The sequence below is a fragment of the Microcaecilia unicolor genome, chromosome 6, assembly GCF_901765095.1.
Source record: "Microcaecilia unicolor chromosome 6, aMicUni1.1, whole genome shotgun sequence".
Classification (NCBI taxonomy): Eukaryota; Metazoa; Chordata; class Amphibia; order Gymnophiona; family Siphonopidae; genus Microcaecilia; species Microcaecilia unicolor.
In genome coordinates, this window is record NC_044036.1 from 293,039,340 (window position 1) to 293,066,386 (window position 27,047).

The 27,047-nt window shown below is 44.7% G+C and overlaps 1 protein-coding gene across 5 annotated transcripts in view; it reads right to left on the bottom strand.

The window, feature by feature from the left end:
* Positions 1–27,047, bottom strand: part of NUP188 (nucleoporin 188) — a 188,524-nt gene that overhangs the window by 29,851 nt on the left and 131,626 nt on the right. For 3 of the 5 annotated variants that reach the window (XM_030207867.1, XM_030207863.1, XM_030207862.1), the window contains exons 31-34: positions 26,710–26,787; positions 25,941–26,026; positions 6,889–6,927; positions 5,783–5,928 (exon numbers count right to left, since the gene is read on the bottom strand). In XM_030207867.1, the coding sequence (XP_030063727.1) occupies positions 5,783–5,928; positions 6,889–6,927; positions 25,941–26,026; positions 26,710–26,787 (349 nt within the window). The remainder of the gene's footprint in view (positions 1–5,782; positions 5,929–6,888; positions 6,928–25,940; positions 26,027–26,709; positions 26,788–27,047) is intronic. The other 2 variants (XM_030207866.1, XM_030207864.1) reach the window with 1 other exon arrangement.

Here is a 27,047-nt window from a genome sequence, read left to right on the forward strand (position 1 = left end):
GGTAATATACTCTAATAAGATTGAAGTGTATGTATGGGAAAGGAAGTCTATGTTTATTAAAATTTAATATACTGCTTATCTTCTGTAGAATAAAATGTGACTTCTGCTGGTGCAAATGTGGAGAGAGAGACACTTTCCAACATATTTGGTGGTCTTTTCCTGAAGTGCAGGTCTTCTGGGAAGCAGTGTTTGTACCAAAAAAGATGTTACGGGGTTAACATCAGGTAAAGAGCAAAGACTGTTGCTCACTGGGATTTCCTTCCAAACTACAAAAGTTAATAAACAATATAACAGTAAGAAGCAGAATGGTGTTGGCATCTGCCTGGAAGCAGTCAGAGGTGCTGACAGTATGACAAGCGATTGCAAAGATAGACTACGGAGCTCACTTTCAAAGACTTACAAAGTTCCATAGGTTACTATGTAACATTGTAAGTCTAAGTGCTTTGAAAAACTCCTCTACCTGTACCTTACGTCTAAATTTAAAAGCATTACAAAGGAACAGAATACTACAATTTACAAAAATTTAGGAACTGTACAGTCAATGGAAAGAGTGTATCAGGGAATGAGCCCATTGATGAACATTAGTTTGCGAAGTTCTGAACTGTCTGTAGGCTATTTTTTTCCAACACCTACATGGAAGACTGAGTTTACTATGGAGGACTGAGTTAAGCGGAGATGGAGTTAAGGAGGTTGGGTTTTTGGGGAATGAAGTAATAGACATTTAAGTGATATGGAAAGATTGTACCTAAGAGCCATGATTTATCTGGAGTGAGTTATGTTTACTATACCTGTTTAACTCTGAAAATTAGATTTACTAAAGTACCCTGAAGCTACAGTCTATAGGATTGGTTCTTGGTCTAGTTCTTTTCAACATTTTTGTAAGTGATATTGTGAAAGGGCTGTCTAGTAAGATTTGCCTCTCTGCAGATGATATCAAAATCTGCAATATGGTAAACACTCCTGATGGTGTGGATAACATGAGAAGGGACCTATCAAAGCTTGATGAACGGTCTAGGACTTAGCAGCTAAGATTTAATGCAAAAAAAATGGGGCTGTGTATTTGGGACATAACAGGATAGAGTTGGTTCAGAGAGAAGCTACTAAAATGGTCAGTCACTTTTGTCATAAAATGTATGGAAACACACTTAAAGATATCAGTATATGTACTTTGAAAGAAAGGAGAGAGTAAGCCCGATAGAGACATTTAACTATCTCCATGGCATAAATGCACAGGAGGAAAGTCTCTTTCAATTAAAAAGGAAGCAATGGAATGAGGGGGCATAGGATGACAGTGAAAGGGGATAGACTCAGGAGTAATTTAAGGAAATACTTCTTTACAGAAAGGATGGTGGATGTATGGAATGGCTTCCCAGTAGAGGTGGTGGAAATGAAGACTGTATCTGAATTCAAGAAAGCATGGGACAAGCATGTAGGATCTCTAAAGAGAGAGAAAGGGATGGTAGATGGCAGACTGGATAGGCTTTATAGTCTTTATCTGCTATTCATGTTTCTCATCCACTTCACCACAGTGGTCTCAAAGGCTGCGTTCTTAGCACCCCCAAACAAGCCAAACACACCTAACTCTTCAGCCCTCTTCAAGAAATTGCAAGATTCTCCACATATCCAGACAGTGCAAGTGCCTCTCCACAGGACAATCTCTGTCTTTCACAAATAGCAGCAGCACGATGGACTGGTTCATATTGAAGGGAGATACCTGTGTCTCTTTGTTCTGTATGATTTGTTTTCCAGATAAAAACAACATTAAAAAAAAAAAAGGAAGAGATACACCACTTTGGGCAAAAAGGAAAGGAGCGTATACATAACCCCTTTCTGCTTAGAAAATGCACTTCTATGTTGTCCACACTGGCCACACGCACCACTGACAGAATTAAGAGATTCTACTCGGCCCAATCCACAATAATCTTCATTTCTTTCGTCATGTGGTGACTCTTTGTACTACTTTGTTGCCATCGCATTGTTGCACAAAATCCGCACAGCCTTGTCCTCATCCAAGTTTCTATAAATTTGATATACTGCACATAGGAATGACCTTTTGAGCAGTTTACAATTCAATATAAATAAAAAATGAAAAGGACATCATCATAATTAATAAAATAGAAAAGCACAAAAATGTCACAAATTACAGAAGACAAGGAAACACATTTCAAAAGGATAAACAAACATATAAACAGCTATATCTGGTGCTGATCAGTCTGGCCCCAACCGACAGGCTAACGAGCAGTTGGGAGATTTTAAAAGTGGGAGGGGAAGAGAGAATTTTTAACAAACTGAACTCCAAAGGTATCCTGAAACAAGAGAGATTTAAGTTGTCTTTTAAACATATGCGATGACTCCTCCAGTCACACTTATAAAGTTCTAGAGAAGCAGTTCAGTCACACTAAACATCCTAGTGTATAGTTTCAAATTCAAAATGGCTTTGTGAACTTGATCTACGTGATTGCATAGGTGTACAAAGAATCAGCTAGCTAGTTAAAATAAAGTGGAATGCCTATATGATGTATCTTATGAATTAAACAAAGAATTTTGAAACAAATCCTATGAGTAATAGGGAACCAATGCTCAATTTTCAAAAAAGGGGTAACATGGTCATACTTCCTGGAGTTAGTCAGCAACTTCACTGCCATATTTTGCATTGTATTGTACACATACCATTATAAAGAGCATTACAATAATCAATTTGAGTAATCACAAAGGAGTGTATTAAGACACGAAGGGCAGAAACAGAAAAGAAGTTCCAGATAGAATATATCAGTGTAGTTTGTAGAAACTCAGAACTACATTAGAGATCAAAGTATAAAAAGTTAAGTTTTGGTCAAATGTCACTTCTAAAATCTTAACCGTCGGTCCAAAAGTAATTTTACTACCCGCCATAAACAGTGGATCTTTCAACTCAGGAGAGCCATCAAGCTTCTTAAGGGGAGAAATGAAGACTGCTGCACACATTTAGTAATGTTATGGCCAAATTATACTTCCTACTAATTTTAGTATGTTTGTTGAAATTAGTGTTCAATATATATATATTTGTTTATCATTCTTAGACTGTATGGAATTGTTATGTATGGAATTATTAGAGAGAACTGAAAAGCAAAGGACCGAATGTAATAAAAAGGATTCTAGAGATTGCTTTTCAACTCTATCTGCATTGACCAACGAGTGCACTCGGGGTCTGTATTTGTGATTAGAAGCAATTCTGTTTAAAAATGATTGTTTAACTTTGATTGTGTGAAAACAAATTGGAATGTAGAAGATAAGAGACTGCTCTAATTAATTTGTTATGTGAAGGGAAAGATGGGGCTTGTTTTCGAGTTCAGATTGGCCACCTAGACTTGGAAACACGTGACTACATTCCCACAGTATGGCTTGTTTACCTATTCTCAAGCATTCTGTAATTTTCCTTGGCTCTGAAAATAGGCTTTAGCGTAATAAAAAGGGGGGCTTGTTGCAGCAGAGCTTTGAGGCTCATCTGTGGGTAGACGTATCGTGCAGAAAAGACCTGTTCCTGGTCATAAGGAGACTTCGGGCTTTCGCTGCAATGGGCCTCCTGGCTGATGAGATAAGAGCCTGAAATTCCTAACCAGTGATGTTGTATTTATAATATGTATATATCTGTTTTCTAGCTTTCTTTTAGTTAAATGATTTAATCATTGTATATATCTTAATCATTGTAGATTTTAGAACCTCTAATAAAGGTCTCATTTACCTAATACGAATCCAAAAGAATCCACAGTAATTATTGAGTAGTCTGTGTTAGTGAAGCAGGCTGTAAATCCATAGCAGTACAGATGGTGAAACAGAGATCCCCGTAGAGATTGAAGACTTAAGATTTAAGATAACTGCAGCCAGTATATACACACGTTACACTGTTTGACAAATTTTGCATGGCCATTCTTTGAAAATATGGTTGGGACTTTGAAAGTTGCACATGTTGGGAGTGCTGTGATTTTGCACATTATCAACTTTATACAAAAATATTTATGAAAAAATTAGGAGTTTTTATGGTTTATGATTGAAACAAGGCAACAGTTATATTAACTGAACAGCCAGTTGGCATTACAGCTATTATGCTGGCCATATGAAGTCTTTTCTCCCTGGACATTTAATACAACACTTTTGTGAGCTGTGCACTCCACTGTTTTTGTTGATAAATTTGGATTATTGCTTGAAAGTTCAGTAGATTTTTTCCATCTATTTTTGTGATCCCATCTTCAGATATACCATCTTTGAGTCCTCATCTGAGGCTTCCACCAGAGAGCTATCTGGTAATTTATTCACCCATGTAAAGCAGACACAAACTACAAATCCTCCACTTCAGCCTACAAGGCCAACTTCGAAAGGACTGCTACAACAGGGCCTCCATGTGATGAGCTTGAGAATCCTTCAATGCTTCGCCACCTGCTACTGCAGTAATGAGAAAAATACTGCAGACACCAATGCATCCACCTTGGGGAGGCAAAAATCTCTCCTTCTGTCCCAGTAACAGATACACAGTAGTCTTAATATGGACCAATTAACCCAGAGACTGGCATCTGCTATCTGCCATTCTGCTTCAATCATCTTGCTGATTCCCTGGTGCACTGGAAAGGTCTTAGTAGGCTTCCTAATGTCTTCCAGGAGCAGATTCTGTGTCTTGATTTTCTCTACCAGTTGGTCCTCAGATATCTTCAGAATTTCCAAGACTTTAGAAATCAAATAGAGGAGCCCATGCCTCTGAAAGATCTGTACCACTATGGCATCTTCCTGGGAAAGACCTCCTCCTCCTCCAGTAGGCTCTTCTTCCACAGATCCTGGTCCTCTATCATGACCACCACCATGTCTGCTGAATCAGTTATGGCCAGGGACTCCATTATCCAAGTCTTTCATTGGCAAAAGCCATGGCCTGAGGGGGCCCTGAGCCCTCTTCTGGTCCCTGGGTTTATCTTGAGATGAAAGACCTGGTGCATCAGGTTGACAAATTCTGGGCTAAACACAGTCAGTCCATCTTAATCCAGATCTGAACTGTCACGAAAAAGGAAAAAATGGAAATCCTACTGGACCTCCTCACTTAGGCAATGAACCACTAGTTCTCAGTCGCCATCTGCAAGCACGCAAATACATACCCTAGCTTCTGGACTAATCTGAAGAGACCATGAGAAAGACAGATCATACTGAAGCATTTCTAGAGCTCACACACAGTTTCCTTTCAAGAAGTGAAGTAGCGGCCTAGTGGTTATATCAGTGGGATGAGAGCTAGGGAAACCAAGGCTCAAGTCCTGCTTCTCCCATTGATGCATCTTCTGATCATGGGTAAATTACTTAGAACTTCACTGCCTCAGGTACAAAACCTTTAAGACTGCAAGCCCTCTCAGCTCAGAATTGGAAAGGCAAGTTATAAATTTCAAATCCAAATCGAAATGTGCCAACTGTGGACCTCCACGTGGCCTTGTTAACTTAGCTCTCTAGTTAGAACATCATCTTCTCTCACAGTTAGTACCCCAGAATATCTAGCCCCTGCTAGTGGTATCAATTGCAATCACCTTGTTCACTGAAGTCATGAGCAATCAACACACAGTCTGAATTTTCTCTAAGCAGAAAATGATAAATAATGGAAAGCTGATCAGATCTAAGCTGAAGTCATTCAAAAGAACACACTATGAACACAATCTCAGAATGCTGCCATGTATTATTTGTTGTGTCCCTTAATACAGTCCTGTCTGCCACCATGATCTTTAGGGCCTCCCACAGCAAGGATGAGGCTGCATTGCGCATGTCTCTTCTGACTTACCTTTCAGTTTCTTCATTTGCAGCACCATGACAAGGGCTGAGAACACTTTGCCTTTGGTTTTCTCCAGGAGTTGTGGATCTCCTAGCAACACGCCCTCAAGAATCTGTGTCAGGTAGGTCAGTATGTCAGTGGCTACACCCAAATCACTGAGTTACAGGAAGAAAGAATGGTCAGAGGATTAGCCATCACAACTCACAAACTCCCAGAGAACAGTGACTACACACAGCATTAAAAAAAAAAAGAGCAGCACCGGGAATGTATGATTCTCACCCTAATTCCCAAATTTTTCAAATATTTCGTCTCTCCCCTCCCCCCCACAAAAAAAACAAAAAATAAAAACAACTTAAGTGGCCTGGAAAATACCAAGGATGAAGTGATAAAGACAAAAAAATGTATACAAGAAGGCAGCAAACTTGGCTAAAGTTTCTTTAGCTTCCAAATCCAAGCCATTACTGGAATCAGCAGAAGAAGCAGATTTACTTAAGGAGAACTTGCTGAATAAGTCAGCACGAGTGGATTATTATGAGAAACCAACAACTCAGACAGAAATTCTTACTACAGTGTACAGGGTGGCAAAAGGAGAAAGGACCAGCATGCTTCAGGACTGGTATGAGGAGCAGAGAATCCAAGCCTGGATGCAAAAGAATGTGGCATACTTAAAAGGGAAGGTCAAAGACACTGAAAATTGTGATCAGGGCTCCAATTCACATATCTGGGATGCCCAAAGGGTCAGAGTGCCCAGATGTACCCAATGTTGTTAAGGAGAACCTGCTCTCATGCTTTCCTTGTGAAGGAATGGAGCCTAGTTCGGACACTGAGAGAGTGCACAGACAATTGTAGTCTAGGCCAGATCCAGAGAAACCCCAAGGGCAATCATTGCTACTCAGATTCCAGGACAGACAGCACATCATACAAGAAACAAGCAAGTCTAGATTTCTGCTTTATAAAAACTGGAAGGTGTTGTTGTTTCTGCATTTGAGTGCCAAATCTGTACAATAGCACAGAGATATGTTAACATATAAGCATGTTCTGAATGAGAAAGGGCTGTCATTGGGTCTTGTTCTCCCAGCAAAATTGATTGTTTTTGACAATGGTAAAAGACTAACCTTAGCTGATTCAGCAACAGTGGAGAAGTTCTGAAGGAACTGAACCGGAAGAGAAGGAATGGTACACTTCAGAAGTGAAAGCAAATAAAACACTTTAACAACCTGATCAAAGGGGAAAAATGAAGTAAGGGCAACCACTGGAGACCAAGGAAATATTGTGGATTGAAAGGACAGAATGAACAAAGAGAGAGAGAAGAATATCCCATTCATAAAAGATAGCTCTTGGCCTAAAATTCTTAAAGAAGGGGAGTGTGTATCCCGATATGCAAGAATGTCTCCTTTATATTGTACCCATCATGTCAGAATACAAAAGGGTGGGTTGTCTGGGTGGTTGATAGAACTGATCGAGCAGACACATGATTCAGATTTCTGCTTCATCAGTTCTACCAACTACCCAGACAACTCATCCTTGTGTATCCTGACATGAAGGGTACAGTACAAAGGAAACATTCTTGCATATCAGGATACCCACTCCCCTTCTCTGTTTATGTGTCCAATGATCCCAAAGGTGCATTTTTCTCAATGTATCTGTTGCAAATTAAGAAAGCAGCCAAACATATTATAGGAGGAAATATGAACTCCACACTGGAGAGGATAGAGAGGTATAGGCAGAGAAGGCAATATCTAGAGTGGAGGGAAAGGATTTAAGAGGAGTTTTGAGACAATTTGTGTTGGTGGATATATGGAGAAAACTGAACCAGGACTGCAGAGGCTAAACCCACTTAAAGCAATATATGACCTACTCAAAGATTAAAACTATTTTTAACACAGAAACACAGGAAATGACGGCAGATAAAGACCATGGGAACAATATTAAGACCATGGAAGACATACCGGATAATGCCCACGGTCGGTGGTGCTAGGCCATTTCCAGTAACTGGCACTGAATATCCGGTTTTATTTTGTCCAGTTTTAACTTCACTGGCGAAGTCAACAGTTAAGTTTAAACCGGCCAAAGATAGGTCTGCTATTTCAGCGGCCCAATTTGGCCGCCAAACTTAGCTGGCAATGAGCTTAATAATTGCGGATAGCCAGTTATATCACATAATATAACTGGTTAGCCACTAAGCGCTAACCAGCAATATTCAGCGGGAGATAACCAGCTATCCCTTCCTCTCACTAAGCGATTCTATGTGCTTATCCCATGCTTTCTTGGTCAGATACACAACCTCCATCAGGAGGCTGTTCCACGCATCTACCATCCTTTCTGTAAATACGTATTTCCTCAGATTACTCCTTTCACCTTCATCCAATGCCCTCTCATTCTACAGCTTCCTTTTAAATGAAACAGACTCACCTCCTTTGGCTCCATTTAAGCCATGGAGGTATTTAAATGTGTCTATCATATCTCCCATCTGTTGTCTTTATTCCAAAGTATGCTCTTTAAGTCTTGTGGCAATGGAAGGAAAGAGTTAACATTTCATGCATTAAGAAAACATATAACTTAGGAATTAGCTTTTAAGAAGAATGTAGGTCTAGCTATCTGTGAGATTGATCATGCTATGTTTTAATGGGAGATACTGTCTGCTTTCTGTAAAAAAACAAGAAGTAACAAGATCTGCTGTTAAATATAAGAAATGCTAGTAATCACTCAGAAAAAGCCATCAGAAAATTCCACTGAAGCATGATCTTTCAAGACAAACACCTTGTATACTTCTGAGATAAGGTATTCAGTATCCTGAGACCATGTTTAGAGTGGAGGAGTGGCATAGTGGTTAGGGTGGTGGACTTTGGTCCTGGGGAACTGAGGAACTGAGTTCGATTCCCACTTCAGGCACAGGCAGCTCCTTGTGACTCTGGGCAAGTCACTTAACCCTCCATTGCCCCAGGTACAAATAAGTACCTGTATACAATATGTAAGCCACATTGAGCCTGCCATGAGTGGGAAAGTGCAGGGTACAAATGTAACAAAAAATAAATGTTTATCTTGTTTTTCCATTCAATGCCTGCATCATCACGACATGACAAGTTTTGTCTATAAAAATCTGTGCTCTGATGCCTGTAATTTGGAGAACATCCGAAAGTAGGGGGCCAATCTGCCACCCTGTACAATGATCTTTTCCATTGCTACCAATTATGATTATACAATGTGGTGAAAGCAATATTACTTACTTATAGCAGGTGTTCTCCGAGGACAGCAGGCATATATTCTCAGATTTGGTTGACGTCACTCATGGAGCCCGGTGCGGGCACAGTCATAGTGCACTGTCACTTTAAAACTTCAAGGCAGTGCCCCCACCACGCATGCACGCATGAATTCTCACCCAACTCTCAAGTGCGGGACCAACAGTACCATACTAAAGCTAAGAAGACAACTCTAACGGGAGATGGGAAGGATGTGAAAATGAAGGATGTGAAAATATATGCCTGCTGTCCTCAAACACCTGCTACAGGTAAGTAACTTTGCTTTCTCCAAGAACAAACAGGCATAATATTCTTACATGTGGGACTCACCAGCTACCAGGCTCATTATTTAAATGAACTTGGCATTGGCAACTAAGAAGAAAGTGAGCCTGGTTGAAAAAAAAAAAAAGGGCCAGAGAGAGAGGAGTTTGACATTTAAGTAGTAAAACGATTTTGGAGGACTGCTTGTCAAAACCGGATATCCCACCTAGAATGCTGCTCTAGTCAATAGTGAGCAGTAAAGGTCTGGATAGAAGACCACGTTACCACCTTGCAAATTTCTTCAATGGGAGGCAGAGAGGAAATGGGCTACTGAAGCCATCATGGCTCTTACACTGTGAGCTGAGACACAGCCATGAAAGGTCGGGTCAAGCCCAGCCTGAGCATAAGCGTAGGAGATACAATCAGCCAGCCAAGTAGAAATAATAAACATAAATCAAACAAGCCAAAAGAACTTTCTTACAGAAGCATATTCAAACGGTCATGTTGGATGCATGGAAGCTCAACCATCAGCTAAATTCCTTGCTTGACACCTCCCCAGTTACTTCACCAAGTGTGGGCATGCCATCAGCAATCCAGCTAGTCAACCATTTCAGGGACAAGATCCTTCTCCTTCGGAGCTCGCTTCCCCAAAGCTACTCTAGTGCTGCTGACTTCCTGCAAGGCCTTGCGTCCACACAAGACCCTTGCCCAGCCGACCGTTATTGGTCCGCCTTTGAGCCTGTCAGCGCCGAAACGGTCTCTCTGGCCCTTCGCAAGTTTTCTCGAACGCACTGCAAGCTGGATACCTGCCCTAACTACCTGCTGCAATCGGTGCCGGAGTGTTTTGTTGCTGATCTTTCTTATCTCAACTTCATGCTCCAGCACGGCCGCTTCCCCATTGATCACGACCATATTTTTCTGACGCCAATACCGAAGGACTCGAGGTGTGAACCTAGTATTATTAGTAACTACCGCCCTGTTGCTACAATCCCATTGCTTGTTAAGACTATGGAAAGCTTGGTGAACTCCCAGCTCTCTGATCATTTGGACAAATTCTCGATACTTCATACCTCCCAATCTGGATTCCGGCCGCACCACAGCACCGAGACCGTACTGGTTACCCTCCTGTCCAACTTTAGAAAGGAACTGTCTTTCAGAATGAACATCTTGCTTCTTCAATTTGATAGGTCAAGCACATTCGACATGGTTGACCACAGTCTCCTCCTTATGTTACTAGCTGAATGTGGTGTTGGGGGTCCTGTCTTGGATTGGTTTAGAGAATTTCTGCCATGCCGATCCTATCGGGTCAAAGTCCGGTCCTCTATTTCATCATCATGGAGATCTCATTGTGGGGTTCCTCAAGGCTCCCCCCTTTCACCTGCCCGGTTCAACATCATGCTGTCTCCTCTCGCAAGGGCCCTTCACAACCATGGCCTGAATCCCTACATCTATGCAGACGATGTGACCATCTACATCCCCTTTCGTTCTTCCTTAGCCGAAATCTCAGCAGTAATTCAGTTTCGCCATCATGGACAATTGGGCAAACACATTTAAGTTTAAGCTTAATCAGGGAAAAACGCAGTGCCTCATCCTCTCCTCCCAGTTCAAAAAGTCTATACCGGGCACGGTTACTGCGCAGAACATCACCATTCCTGCCGCAGCCAGTTTGAAGCTCCTTAGCGTCATTCTGGATCCCCATTTGACTCTTGAGCTTCAAGTCATGTCTATTACGAAGCGAATGTTCCTTTTAATGATGTCCCTTAAGCGTATCAAGCAGTTCCTCCCATTTGACCTATTCGGGACACTTATCCATTCCCTCGTCTTGAGCCACTTCGACTATTGCAATGGCCCTTAAGACGCTCCAGACTGCGCAGAACATGGTGGTGAGACTGCTATTTGGCAAATCGCGGTTTGAGGCTGCAAAGCCCCTTCGCGAGAAGCTCCACTGGCTCCCGATCAAAGAACGTATTGTATTCAAAGTCTGTGCTCTTGCCCACAAGATTGTCTACGGGGACACTCCAGCCTATATGTTCAGCCTAATCAACCTCCTGCCCAGGAATTCCGTGAAGTCGTCCCACACCTATCTCAATCTCAACTATCCTAACTGCAGGAACTTAGGATACAAGTTGCTCTTTGCCTCTTCTTTTTGCTTCACGTGCACGTTTCTGGAACACTCTACCATCAAAGTTAAAAGAGACATCCGATCACAGCCTGTTCAAGAAATCCTTAAAGACCTACCTGTGTGATCGATCTTACTCCTCTACTGCTTGATCTTCTGCATCCCCGCATTCCTCTCCCCTGTTGATTCCCTCTCTACCCCTCATCTACTTTCTACCCTGATTTGCACTTAATTTATTATGTTGTACTTTTCCTTAACATTGTAAGCCACATAGAGCTTGCCTTGGTGGGATTATGTGGGATATAAATGTTCACAATAAATAAATAAATGTTTGGTTATGTGAATCCTTAATCTGTTAGGACTTCCTATGAGGTTTTGTATGCTCCAGATACTACAGCACGCTTGTAGTCTAAGGAATGAAGTGCTGCTTCTCCAGGATGAGAATGTGGCTTCGGGAAGAAGACAGGAAGTACAATGGACTGATTGAGATGGAACTCCAATACCACTTTAGGGAGGAATTTGAGATGAGTTCAGAGCACAACCCTGTTGTGGTAGAACCCAGTGTATGGGGGGTCTGCCACAAGGCCTTGAAGCTCACTGACTCTTCTGGCAGAAGTAAATGCTATTAAGAACACTACCTTATATGTGAGGAACTTCAGAGAACAGGAATGAAGTGGTTTAAATGGAGGTATCATGAGAGCTGTAAGAATAACATTGAGATCCCATGCCACCGGAGGTGGCTTGATAAGAGATTTGGTAACTAACAAAGGATGAGAGCAAATTATCATCAACTCTAGAATGAAAAGCACTAATGGCACTCAAGTTTACTCTGACTGAGTTAGTTCTGAGGCCAGAATCAGAAAGATGGAGGAGGTACTCCATAAGGGTAGGGAAGAGAGCAACTATCAGGGTCTAGTGCTCTGGCTGCATACCAGAGGGTAAATCTTTTCCACTTGAAACAGTAACATTTCTGTGTAGAAGGCTTCCTAGAGGCTAACAGTACGCTAGAGACTCCTTCTGGAAGGTTTTAGGAATGTAAGTCTATGTCAACAAAAACCAAGCCATCAGGGCCAGACAGTGGGGGTCTGAATGGAGGAGGGACCCCTTGTTCTCTGTTAGGGTTGGAAAAAGATCTAACCTCAATGGTTCTGGGCTGTAACTTTAGAAGAAGAGGGAATCAAATTTCATGTGGCCAGTAGGGAGAAATAAGGATCATGGTCCCTTGGTCTCAACATAGTTTGAGAAGAACTTTCTCTATGAGAGGCAGTGGGGGAAAGGCATATAGAAGATCTGCTCCCCAATGGAGCAAAAAGGCATCTGAGGCTACAAGACTGGGAACACAAAGTCTGGAACAAAAACAGGGAAGCTTGTTGTTCTGAAGAGAAGCGAACAGGTCAATTGCTGGAGTCCCCCACTGCCAGAATATTCCACAAGCTACAATCATGCTGAGGGACTATTCATAAGGCTGAAGGACTCTGCTCAATTTGTCTGCAACAGCAATCTGTTTGCTGGCTAGGTAAACATCTCTTATAGAGATGTTTTGAGAACTGCCCAAGTTCATATCTAGATTGCTTATTGACAGAGGTGGTAAGAACTTGCTCCCCTTGTTTGTTCAGTAACATATCACTACCTGGTTGTCTGTGCAATGAGTATTATCTGGTTGAGAATGTGTCCTGGAAAGTTCTGAGGGTGTTTCACACTGCTGGCAATTAGAGCAGATTGGTATGATGTTGTTTCTCCTGTAGGGACCTAGAACCCCGTCTGTGGAGACCATCAAGGTGAGCACCCCAACCTACTATGGAGGCATCTGCGGTGAGAACTTTGTGATGTGGAAGGGGTAGAAATGGAAGTCTTCCTGGTGAGATTCTGGGACACCATCCACCACTGTAGAGAGTGGCATAGCTGTGGAGTAACTCGAATATAAGCATAGATCAATCCTGTGGTTTGGGACCACTGAGAGGAGACTCCACTGAGGAATTCGGAAGTGGTGTCAAGCCAATGGTATTACATGGACTGTTGAAGCCATGTGACCAAGCAGGCAGAACATCTGACGAGCAGATGCATGGGTGGTTTTGGAAATCTAATCAGAGAGGTGCATTATGTTGTCTGAACTCAGTTGAGTGAGAAAGGCTTGACCCTGAGTACTGTCTTGGAGAGCCCTGATGAACTGTAAGGTCTGAACAGACTGAAGATGTGATTTGAGGTAACTGGAGTTCTATGAGTCTTATGGTGTACAGAATTGAAGTCTGTGCCACTTCTTGGGAGGCTGCCTTGGTTAACCAGTTATCATGAATGTGACCATTGGGGTGTAGTCCTTTGAGGAAGAGTGGGGATGTAACGACACTTAGATGTACAGCAACTGGAGCATCAAAAACCTCCTGCAAATCTTCTACAGGAAGAAGAGGTGGCAGAAGTCTGTGGCCTGGATAGAGTTTTAATAGTATATGTATGCTTTTTAAATTAGACAACAAAACAGCAGATATAAAATGGAAGAATGTTCAAAAGTTTATTGATGATGTCAAATACCAGACTTATTGCCCGACACAGGGCTGCGTCAGGGGCAAAAATCTCAGAGATATCATTCGTCGTAATAAATGTTATTCACATGAACCTTGAAATGCTAGGTTCTTGAAAAAAACAGCAGGAAGGATATACTAATGACGATCATCACATGCCTTTCCTCCAGTGCATTTCTGTACCCTATATGTTGTATCAATTTTCTTTGGAGCAACTTGAACTGTTAGTGGAGTCTCCCAGTTTTTGATCAGAGTATTTTCCATAATAGTATCAAGTGGAACAGTGATTCCTTCTCTAGAAGTAGAGTCATAATCTACAACCTCAAAAAGTTCTGGACGAACCTCGTTCAGAACTTCGTCTCCAATTTGAAAGGTATGGCTTGGGTCATCTCACATCAAAGCTAGGAAAGGATATACATTCTGGATGAGACTCACATCTATCATTGAACTCCTCAGCTGAGATGTCCTGTGGGTCCTGCTCTGCTTCCCAGGAGAGGTTTGAGTCCGACTCTTCAAAGTACTGTTCTTGGGAAAGCGTGGAAAAGTGTGTCAATTAGAGTGTCGGCACTGTGTCAATGTGCATCGATGCAGATGAGTCTCTGAGGCTGAAGAAAGTTCCTCTGCATGCGTCGGTCAGGTTTGTGGTGCCCCTGACAGTCGACACTGAGCCAGTGTGTGAGAATTCTCCCGTGACTGTCTCTCCAATGTATCGACGGGTTGGGTTGAGGCTGGTGCAAACATCCTGTAAGCCTTTATACACTGCATATGCAGTAACTCTGAGAGCTCCTCTTTGAGCGTAGCCCAGATTTCCTCCTGTACAGTAGGAGTAAGTAACAGCAGAGACAGCGGTGTGGAGGCAGTATGAGTTATAGCCTGTGCAGGTGTAGGAGATCTCGAAGACCTCAAAGGCTCTCAATGGGAAGCTAGAAAGAAGGAGAGCAGTCACTGCGTTACGGACACTTCCTGTGCATTGAAGATGTCAATGCAGAGGAGGTGTTGACAGAGTGCCTAGAGGAAGAATGATGGCGATGCTTCTTAGGTTTTATATGCTGCAAGTCCTTCAATGTACACAGCACAAACAAAGATGACATACAGTCCTTATGTGGTCACGGTACCAAGTCCAATGTAGGACCATCTCAATGTTGCATCAGTGCATCCAATGCAGGTTCCGTGTCGAGTAACGAATCTCCCACCGTGCTCGATGCAGATGTTGAACCAAAAGGTTTTTACGTTGGACTCTGTGGGCTTAAGTGTCCTTGCTTGTATGCGCAGGTTGAGGCCACATTGTATGTCCTGGTGATACTGACGTAAGCACTTAACACACCAATTATGGGGGTCTGTGCCTGAAATTGTCCTATTGCATCAAGTACACTTCTTAAAGCCACTTGGCACACTCAATGACATGGGAGGGAAAAACGGCCAACGCAAGGTCAAAAGGCTCAATGGCCCAGGGAGCTCAAGTAGTTGCATACCCAAAAATGGTTGATGCTTCCTGAGCAAAAGAAGGGCTCAGAGGCTCCAAAGGCTAAAAAATGAAAATAATTTTTAAAAAGTAATAAATTGAATAAAATTAATAAAGAAAAAGGAGAATATGAAGAAAAAATATCCTGAAAAGGGGAAGGCTCCAAAAGTTTGATGCACTGAGAGATTATAAAACCAACATTTCTGCTCTGCGGAAAACACTAGACTGCCAGTCTCATGCTTGAGCGTCAGGCAGGAAGGTACCCGCGCATATGGGGTGGGGGCACTGCCTTAAAGTTTTAAAGTGACAGTGCGTTATAGCAGTGTCCAACTGGAATTTGTGGGTGATGTCACCCTCATGTGAGAATATTATGACTACTTGTCCTCAGAGAATAAAGTAATCTCTTACTAATATCTTCACTCAACTGTATTCTTTTCAGTCTAGATCCTCAGTCTTTCTCCATACACTTTATAATGAAAACCACTGACCATTTCAGTAGATGCCCTTTGAACCGACTCCATCCAGTTTATATCTTTTTGCAGATGATACCAACATCTGTAATAGGACTAACACCCATGATGATGGGAATACCATGATGAGGGATCTAGCAAAGCTTGGTCAGCTAAGATTTAATGCTAAAAAATGCAGGGTCATGCATTTGAGCTGCAAAAAAACCAAGGGAGTGGTAGAGAACAGGGGATGAAGTACTTCTGTGCATGAAAGAAGAGTGGGATTTGGGTGTGATCATATCTGATGATTTTATTAAAGGGATATTTTCAAAACTGCATAAGTGTGTGGTACAGGATGAAATTAGGTATAGCTGATTTTAAATCCAATGCTGCTTTGATTTTTAAGTCACTTGAAAGACAAAATCTGGAAGTCATGATCAATGATTGGAATACAACTGTACCAGTTGTATGCTCAAGCTCCTTTGAAATATATTAAAAAAAAATTAAGCACTTCTCTTTGGTTTACAGCAGATTTAAATGCCAGGAAACAGGACTGTAGGAAACTGGAAAGAAGTGGTTGCGATCTAGGTCTGACAATGACAGATTTCAGTGGAGAGAGCGTATTAGACATTATAAACATAATATTCAATCTGCTAAGAAGTCGTGCAATTCAAATAAAAAACAGAGAAGTACAGGATTTATTTAAGATTATAACATCTGTAGTTCAAAAACCTTCTGAAGGGATAATACATCTAGTCCATCAGTGGCAGAACTGGCAGATTATTTTAATCAAAAGGGTGAAATTAGATCTTACCTGCTAATTTTCTTTCCTCTAGACCCTCCAGACCGGTCAAGACACGTGGGTTATGTACTCCTACCAGCAGAGGGAGACTGAGAAAACACTGAGCTTTGAACACTGACTATATAACCTGTGCAGTACATACAGTAGCCAGTATAACACTCACAAAGCAGAGTAACAAAAAACACAACTTTAACTTTAACCAGCAACCCTGTACATGGCTTCCGCCAACTGCAAGAACATTCACTGTTTCTTTTATTTGCATTGTAGAGACTGTCAATTCGTGCTTCCACAGGTGGACTGTCTGCAACGCCACACCTGCACCAGACCCACACCAACCAAAAACTGGTAATAAGAGTCTGAAATTATGACAATCATCAGCTGCCAAGAGATGCCCACCGAAAAACTACCTCCTGGCCTACAGTATACCTGGGCGGGTCCTTGACCGGTCTAGAGGGTCTAGAGGAAAGAAAATTAGCAGGTAAGATCTAATTTCACCTTCCTCAGCGACCCTCCAGACCGGTCAAGACGCGTGGGACATACCAAAGCAGTAAATACCTTATGGGCGGGATCTACGAAGGCCAGAGGTCAACACTGCTGCTCCAAAACTCGCCTCTTCCTTCGCATGCACATCAATCCTATAATGCTTCACAAACGAATGCAACGAAGACCAAACCGCCGCCCGACAAATATCTGAAGGAGGAATCATACTATTCTCCGCACAAGAGGCCGCAACCGCTCTGGTAGAATGAGCAGAAAACACCTTAGGAACCTCACGGCCCTTCACCAAATAGGCCGACGCAATCGCCTCCTTCAACCATCTTGCTATAGTCGCCTTGGATGCCGCTGCGCCCTTTTTAGGGCCACCATGAAGCACGAACAAACGATCCGACACTCTGAATTCCTGAGTTCTAGACAGATAACACCGCAAGATGCGTCGAACATCTAACTTCGCCAGCCGACGCTGTTCCGAATCTCCCGCCAAGTTACCTAAAACAGGCAACGAAATGACCTGATTAACATGAAACTCTGACACCACCTTTGGCAAAAAGGAAGGCACCGGCCTCAAAGACACCTTTTCCTTGGAAAAAGACAGAAAGGGCTCTCTACACGACAACGCCTGCAATTCCGAGACTCTCCGAGCTGAGGTAATAGCTACCAGAAAGACCGCCTTCAAGGAAAGATCTTTGCAGGAAGCCGCAACCAAAGGTTCAAATGGAGGTCTGACTAAGGCATCTAAAACGAGATTCAAATCCCACGGGGGAACCAACCGCCGACGAGGCGGCCGCAACAACTTCACACCCTTCAAAAAACGAACAACCTCCGGAATAGAAGCAATGGACTTCCCCTGAACCTTCCCCCGAAAACACGACAACGCTGCCACCTGAACCTTCAAGGTAGCCAAGGCCAGACCCCTGTCCAAACCATCCTGCAAAAATTCCAACACCTCTGCCACCGAGGAACGAAAAGGCATCACCGTCCGCTCTGCAAACCAGTGCTCAAACAATCTCCAAACTCGAACATACGCCAATGAAGTGAAGGTTCTGCGGGACTTCAACATTGTATCAATGACTCTGGCAGAAAACCCTTTCTTCCTCAACCTGTGCCTCTCAAGAGCCAAGCCATAAGCGAGAACCGAGCCGGGTCTGGCATAACTATCGGGCCTTGACACAAGAGTACCCTTTCCGACAACTGAAGGGGCTTCGCGACCGCCAACCGCACCAGATCTCCGTACCACGGTCGACGCGGCCAGTTTGGAGCTATCAAAATCACCCGGCCTGAGTGCCGCTCGATGCGCTGAATTACTCGACCTACCAACGGCCACGGAGGAAACACATACAGCAATCCCTGCGGCCAGGGTAACAGCAGAGCGTCGAGACCCTCCGCACGCGGATCTCTCCAACGACTGAAAAACCTTGGGACTTGGGCACTGCGCGCCGTGGCCATCAGATCCATAACTGGCATACCCCAGACCGACACAATTCGGCCGAACACCGCCTGATGCAGAGACCACTCTCCGGGATCCAGAGTATGCCAGCTCAAAAAATCTGCGTCCACGTTGTCCACCCCGGCCACATGAGCCGCCGAGAGCGCCTGAAGATGACCTTCCGCCCATTGGCATAACAGTGCCGTCTCCTCCGCGACCGCCTGACTCTTTGTGCCCCCTTGACGATTGACATAGGCCACGGCTGTGGCGTTGTCACAGAGCACTCTGACTGCCTTGTGGAGAAGCATTGACTGAAAACTCTGAAGTGCCAACCGAATGGCTCGAGTCTCCAACCGGTTGATGGACCACCTTGCTTCCGCCTGGGACCACCGCCCCTGCGCTACCTGACCGAGACAATGCGCTCCCCATCCTAGCAGGCTTGCGTCTGTGACAAGAACCACCCACTGAGGGAACTCCAACGGCATTCCCTTCTCCAGATTGCAAGTGCTGAGCCACCAACGGAGGCTGCGGCGGACAACCGGCGACATCGGCAGACATACCTCCAACTCCTGCGACAGGGGAGCCCACCGACTGAGGAGAGAGGACTGAAGCTGACGCATGTTCGCCCGGGCCCAAGGAACTACCTCTATGGTTGCCGCCATCATCCCCAGAACTTGCAGGTAAGCCCGGGCCGTCGGTGACGACAGTGCAAGAAACCGCCGAATCAGGTCCTGCAACTTGCTGATTCTCGGGGGAGGCAAAAACACTCGACCCGACCTCGTATCGAAGAGAACGCCCAGATACTCCAGAGCCTGCGACGGTACCAACTGACTCTTGCTGAAATTCACCATCCAGCCCAGTGACTGGAGAAACTGTACCACACGCGACGTCGCCCCCTCGCTCTCCGCCCGGGACTTGGCCCGAATCAACCAATCGTCTAGATATGGGTGCACCAAAATGCCCTGCCGGCGCAAAGCTGCCGCCACCACCACCATGACCTTGGAAAAGGTGCGGGGAGCTGTTGCCAGACCGAAGGGCAGGGCACAAAACTGAAAGTGCTTCCCCAAAACTGCAAAGCGAAGAAAACGCTGGTGCGCCGCTCAAATGGGAATGTGAAGATAAGCCTCTGTCAAGTCCAGAGAAGTTAGAAACTCTCCCTGCCGGACTGCAACAATGACCGACCGCAACGTCTCCATGTGAAAAGAAGGAACTTTGAGCGCTGCATTGACTCTCTTTAGATCTAAAATAGGCCGAAAGGCATCCTCCTTCTTTGGCACCACAAAGTAAATTGAGTAACACCCCGAGCGTTGCTGAGCTGGCGGAACAGAAACCACTGCTCCCAGACTGAGAAGACGACGCAACGTGTCTCGTACTGCTGCTCTCTTGAGCCTCGAGTGACAAAGGGACTCCAGAAACCGTTCAGGCGGAGAGGTCTCGAACTCCAGGGCATAACCATCTCGAACCACTTCGAGAACCCACTGATCTGATGTGGACCCAGTTCTGGTAAAACTGACTCAGCCGAGCCCCTACACGCACCAGAACCTGGGTCCGCACACCTTCATTGGGCAAGCCACCCCAAGGTCTGATCTCCCCCGAACGAGCCCCGGCCTCCGCGACGACTCCCGCGAAAGGACTGGGTGCGCTGGAAGAACCTACCTCTAGAGGCCCCACTAAACCTACCAGGCCTATACCGTCGAGCCTCACTAAGTCGACCTCGAGAGGAATTACCCCTAACTCCCAGCTTGGGACGAAAATCCGGGAGTCGAGGCACCTTGGCCTCACTAAGGCCTTTCACTAACTTATCCAACTCTTCGCCAAAAAGCCTAGAACCCTTGAAGGGGAGAGAACACAACTTAGCCTTAGAGGCCGCATCCGCGACCCAACCTCTTAACCAGAGAGCCCTACGCGCTCCCACTATCATAGCCATATTTTTAGCCGACGCACGCAACAAATCATACAGCGCGTCAGACAAAAAAGACGAACCCATCTCCAACTTGGCTAAATCCTGTAACCCCGAGGTCCCAACCTCCCCGGGATCATCCAGGAGCTTCTCGGCCCAGCGAAAACACGCCCGCGCCACCAGGCCCCCACACACCGAGGCCTGGAGAGCTAGCGCCAACAAGTCGAAGCTTCGCTTAAGAAATGCTTCCAATCTCCTATCCTGGGGTTCACGGAGTGCGGCCCTACCATCTACTGGAATAGCTGTCGCTTTAGTAACAGCTGTAACCACTGCATCTACCTTAGGAGCCTTAAGGGAATCCCTATCCTCCTGCGGCAGGGGATAAAGCCTCACCATTGCCTTAGAAACCTTACACGGCGAATCTGGCGAATCCCATTCCTGGTTAATCATCTCCCTGAGATCCCTGTTCATAGGGAAGGTCCGTGCTCTACGCTGAATTCCTTTCACCAAGGGATCCTGCCCAGATTCACCTGAAGCCACCTCAGGATTAAATTTAAGGGTAGCTGTGACCTGATCAATGAGCTCCGAAAGCTCATCCCTATAAAAAATCCTAACTACTGAGGGATCTTCCCCAGGAAGGGAGTCCACCGGATCTACCGGACCCTCAAACCCCTCAGACTCTCCCCCATCACTAAATGGGCCTTCCGTGCCCACCTGAGACAGACATTCCTCATCCTCTGTCCACTCTATCCGGGGTCTTTTAGGCAGCATGGGACTAACCCCCTCCACTCCCTGGGGGGGGGCCCGATTTCCAAGCCTGGAAAAGAGTCCATACAAACTCTGGAGGAAAGCTAACCCCTCCTGGACCCTCATTAGGCACTTTCTGTGTCCCCACGGGGGCAACTGGCTCAACCACAGAAGCCTCTGCAGAACGCGCTGAATTCAAAATGGCGGCTGTTCCCGCCGAAACTGAAAGCGCCGCTGCCGGACCCGCCTGAGTTGCCGCTGCTAAAGGGGCCGCCGATACCGCCGGGACTTCCGCGGTTAACTGCGGGGGAACTGCCTCCAAACGTTTGGGCTCACCGCACAGCCGACACTGACCGCCCGGCGATTCGATGCCCCGGCGCGAGCACATGCGACAACGGAGTAGTTTGCCCGCCATAACTCCAAAAGTAAAGGCAGCGCTTCCCCGTACCGGCCCCAATGTCAGACAAGCTCCAAAAACACTGCTCTCTCGTTCCTAGGACGGAAAAGAACTCCCGTTCGTTCCGTACCAAATAAATAAATATATCTCCCTTAAAGAGACAGAAGACAATTCTGGCAGCTGAAAATTGAAAGGCTCTCAAGGCTGCAGTACACAGAAAGCAGCCGAGGCACAAAGCTGCCAGTAACACAGTACTGGAGAGCAGCACAGGGGGAGGGACCCGACAAAGCAGGTGTGACACCCCAGGGGGAACTACTGGGCCCCACCGGACCCAGGGCCCTGAAGCACTTTTTTTTTTTTTTTTTTGGCAAACCACGTACAGGGTACTTAAAGGATAGAAATCTCCTGAAAGAAAACCAAAATCCTTAATCCCTAAAATCAAAGCTACCTCACCAGACTATTGAAGACTGCACAGGCTGTCCTTCTACCTCTGCTGAGACTGAGAAAATACTGGCTACTGTATGTACTGCACAGGTTATATAGTCAGTGTTCAAAGCTCAGTGTTTTCTCAGTCTCCCTCTGCTGGTAGGAGTACATAACCCACGCGTCTTGACTGGTCTGGAGGGTCGCTGAGGAAATATATGATTTGTGCCTTCAACTTCACAAATCAAGCTGACACCGTGGATGGAGGAGGAGGATTATTCTTCCCTGACTGGTATTCCGGTAGACCACTGCAGGAACTGGTTTCCTTTAGCTGAGTCGGATCAGCTGGCACATTTGATTACTAAGTTTGGCAAAGGTTTCTGTGGTTTGAATCCATGCCCTATAATGCTGCTTTAACATCTACGCATGGAGGCAACTGAACAGTTAATTTCTTTTCTGAACTTAATGTTGAGGGGAGATATGATTGAGGTCTATAAAATCCTGAGTGGTGTAGAACGGGTAAAAGTGAACTGATTTTTTAATATTTCAAAAAGTACAAAAGCTAGGGAACTTGCCAAGTACTTGTAACTTGGATTAGCCACTGTTGGAAACAGGATGCTGGGCTTGATGGACCTTCGGTCTATCCCAGTATGGGGAACTCTCAAAGTTACATGGAAATACTTTTAAAACAAATAAGAGGAAATATTTTTCGCTCAATGAATAGTTAAGCTTTGGAACTTGTTGCCAGAGGATGTGATAACAGTGGCTAGTGTATCTGGATTTACAAAAGATTTGGACAAGTTCCTGTAGTTAAAGTCCATAGTCTGCTATTGAGATAGACATGGAGAAGCCACTGCTTGCCCTGGGATTGGTAGCATGGAATGCTGCTACTATCTGAGTTTCTGCCAGGTACTTGTGACCTGGATTGGCCACTGCTGGAAACAGGATACCGAGCTAGATGGACCATTGGTCTGACCCAGTATGGCTTTTCTTATGTTCTTTGGATTATGATCATTTTAATACTCCATTTACTGAAAGATTCATCTAAATCATCACTCTCTCCCTTCTCTTTCCTCTGCTCCCCCTACCCCATCCTGCATCTCTTCCCCTCCTCACTCCCACAGGCCTAGCATCTCTCCCCTTCCTCCCAATAGGTCCGGAATCTCTCTCATCTGCACCCCCCCCTCCCCGGCTGTCCTCCAAAGTCGCAGTGGTTAGCCAGCAGAAGCAGTGAAGAAATCAGGCTGCCTGTGGTTGGCCCTGCCAGGGCCTTTCTTCTGCTACACCCCACATCTTCTGATGGAACTTCCTGTGGGCAGACGCGGCAGAGGAAAGGCCCTGGTGGGGCCAGCCACAGATAGCCTGTTTTTTTTAATGCCTCTGCCGGGCACCCCCCATGACTCTGGAAGACATGGGGGGGATGGGATAGGGAAAGAGGAAGGGAGAGATACTGGACAATGGAGGTGAAGGGGGTTTGAGGAAGGGAGACAGAGAGATGTCGGACAAGGGAACCAGAGAGCAGCAGGTGGACCATACCACTGGGCAACCCTGGGCAATTTGCCATGCTTTATGGTAGCTACACCCCTGGCAGTGGATGTGTGGAACTGCCTCCTGGTAGATGTTTTGGAGATTATTGGAGATAAAAGACTATATCTGAATTCAAGAAAGCATGAGACAAACACATAGAATATTTAAGGGAGAGGAAGGGACAGTAGATGATATGGATGGGCAGACTAGACTGGCCATATGGTCTTTATCTCCTGTCATTTTCTTTGTTCTATATGAGGAGTATATTGATACAGATAGCAGCAAGGATTAAAAGACAGAAGGAAGAGGAAAGACTACATTCAAAAGGTGAAGGATCTCCAAAGAGCCCATATGCTGAGCGACTCACTGAGGCCTGCACATAGTTAGAAGAACTACCTGAAGCAGGGAAGCAGTGCAATAAAACTGTTCGCCTGGTGTCTTAAGAATTAGAGGGATGCCAGACTGGTGCAAGAAAGTACAAATAAGGCAGGTATAGTTTGTAAAATTAACAGAGAGATCCGTGAGGCTTTTAGAGATTTCTATAAACCCTGTACTCATCAGAGGCACATAAGCAGCATGGGGAAGCACTAGGGTACTTGGTAAAATTGGGCATGAATAGGCTTATTAGTAATATGGAAATATGAAAGAGAATTAAGGATGCTAAAAGTTGGAAAACAACAGGGCATGATAGTTTTATGCTCAGCACTAAAAGCTCTTCAAGCTCCACGCACTCCTCTGCTGAACCAAGTCTTTAGTGCTGGTGTTTGCCTCAGTACTATGTATGATGCAAATCTTACAATTTTGCTAACAGCATACATGTAAAATGGCCAATAAGCATAAACACAATCAATGAGGTAAACATGGAGACAGCAAATTTGAATCCTAGTAATAGGATGCAGTATGATAAACTTTTAGAACTATAAAACAATCATATAACAGAAATATGATAAATGTCAGCAAAATAAATATTATACCATAATAGGTAGCATAGAAGAATATGTTTTGAAATATATTATCTGAGAACTGCCGAGGATACACCATTTAGGAATAGGAGGAGGACAGTGGTGCTGTCAAGACTTTACATAGCCCTGATTTGATAAGATTTAAAAAGCCCCCCCTTCCTGAAGGTTTGGAATAAATGGCTGTATGTTACAGACCGGTAAGCCTAATTTCAGTGCCGGGCAAAATAGTGGAAACTATTATAAAGAATAAAAACACGTAGACAAAATATTTCCTCCTATTTGTTTTAAAAGTATTTCCATGTAACTTTATTGAGTGTCCCCTAGTCTGTGTACTTTTTGAAAGACTAAAAATCAATTCGCTTTTACCCATTCTACACAACTCAGGATTTTGTAGACCTCAATTAAAACTCCCCTCAGCCGTCTCTTTTCCAAGCTGAAGAGCCCTAACCTCTTTAACCTTTCCTTATATGGGAGGAGTTTCATCCCCTTTAAGAAATAGAAAACAAAACAAAGATTATTATATTACCTCTGTGTCACTACACCTGGAGTACTGTGTGTAGTATTCCAGGTACAGCAACAGAAGCAACATGGCTTCTTTGTTTTGTTTTCTATTTTTTTTTTCTAATGCCTGAACATCTGGTCTCCTAGGAACCTGTGGCTTTCGAAAGAAAGAAAAGAAAGAAAGATAATCAAAACGATTAAAGGAATGATTTTTGTATGAGGAAAGAGTTCGAAAGCTGAGGAGAGAGTGCTTCTTCATATACCACTGCCTCCCTACAGCACTTTCTCCTGTGGGGGAGGGGGGAGGCCAGAGGGAGGGCAAGAGGCCACTGCCCAAGGAGAGAAGACAATGGACCACTGTCACAGAGGGAAGAACAGAGAGTGAGAGAAAAAGTAAATAAATGATACCAGTCCTCTTACACATAAACATACTGTTCTCATGACAAAGAAGCACCTGTACATATAGATATACCTGCTGAATGACAGATACCTATGTACCAGGTTTCAGCAGCTCTCTGCCTTAACAGTAAGACTGCTACTGATGCCTGTGCTGTTGCTCAGCCTGAAGCTTAATACAGCAGAACTGTAATAACAGGAAAGTGGCCAAAAAGAGCAGGAGTAGAAGCAGTTATCATACATGTACACACTCCTTCTGAAACACCAAGGATTCACTTCAGACTTTTAAAAATACTGTATACATGAAGCACACAAAGAATATCCAACACACAGTACTGGATACCAGACTACAAAACTGCATGCAAGAATGACAGCTCTGCAGCACACAGCAATCAGGAGGTGTGTCTCAAATTCAATCTGAGACCTTGAACTTGGCACAGTAGAATATGAACACAAAGTCCTGCCAGTCCTGTGCAATCACTGGACAAGGGCAGGAGTTTCTCTGACCCTCATGTAATCTCATGCTATCACTGACAACCTACCTTCTCCACTGTTTGAGCAGAATCAACAACAAAGTGCAGAGGATGGACCCAAGCCGCAGGCAGGGTAAAGATGTAGGCAACATTAGCTATGGGAAAGAAACAAGAGAGTCAGCATGGGAAAATGGGACAACAGCCCCAGGGGTGGGGTAGGAGAGAGTGAAGTCATTGCCTGAGGCTGGGGGCAGGGGAGAGGGAGAGGGAGTGAAAGAGGGCGAGAGCCCATTACCTGGGGGGGGGGAGGAGTGAGGAAAGGTGAGAGGCCACTGCCTGGGGAGAGGCCACCACTCCATAGGGAGGGAGGGAGGGGAGGTGGAACGCCACTGCCTTTAGAGAGTGGGAAGGAGGGAGAGAAGGCAAGAATCCACTGCCAACGGATGGTGTGAGGAACAAGAGAGGGTGATGTGCCACCACCCAGGGGGTAAGGGGGGAGGGTGAGAGGTCACCACCCCAGGGGGTGGGAGGGGAGGAGGGGAGGGAGGGTGAGAGGTCACTGCCCCAAGTAGAGAGAGGGAAGGAGGGAAGTGGAGAGAGAGAAAGAGGGCAAGAGGTCACAACTCAAGAGTGAAGGAGAGAAGGCGAGGGGTCATTGTTGCAGTCAAAGAGGGAGGGAGGGAGAAAGCCTATCACCACAGAGGCAGGTGATAGAAAGAAAGTAAGTGAAAAGAGCACAACAGAGCCATTTAGGAATACCACAAGGGATAAAATAAACAACTGCAGTAGGTATTACAAAAGAAGGGTTCTAGAAGATTCACAAACAGATTGTACTTACTAAAGCTTTGGTCCCTGCCAGCACCTCTAAAAACAACTGCTTGTGAGCTGATGGGTCAGTCAGATGCATTAGGTTTGCCTAAGGAGGGAAGGGATCATTTTCAAATTTCAGACCCAACATAACAAGATATTCTGAAGGTATAATTAAATTAAACAACAAAACTAATTAGACTTGAAGACTGGAACACTGAGTGATATAAAATTCACTTTTTCTGCTATTGATAATCCTCAGCATTCAAAGAAGCTCAGAAATTAAGCTCCATGTTCAAACAGAGAAAAGCATTATCTAAACCAGGGGTGGGAAAACTTGGTCTTCAAGGGCCACAACCCATTAAGGTT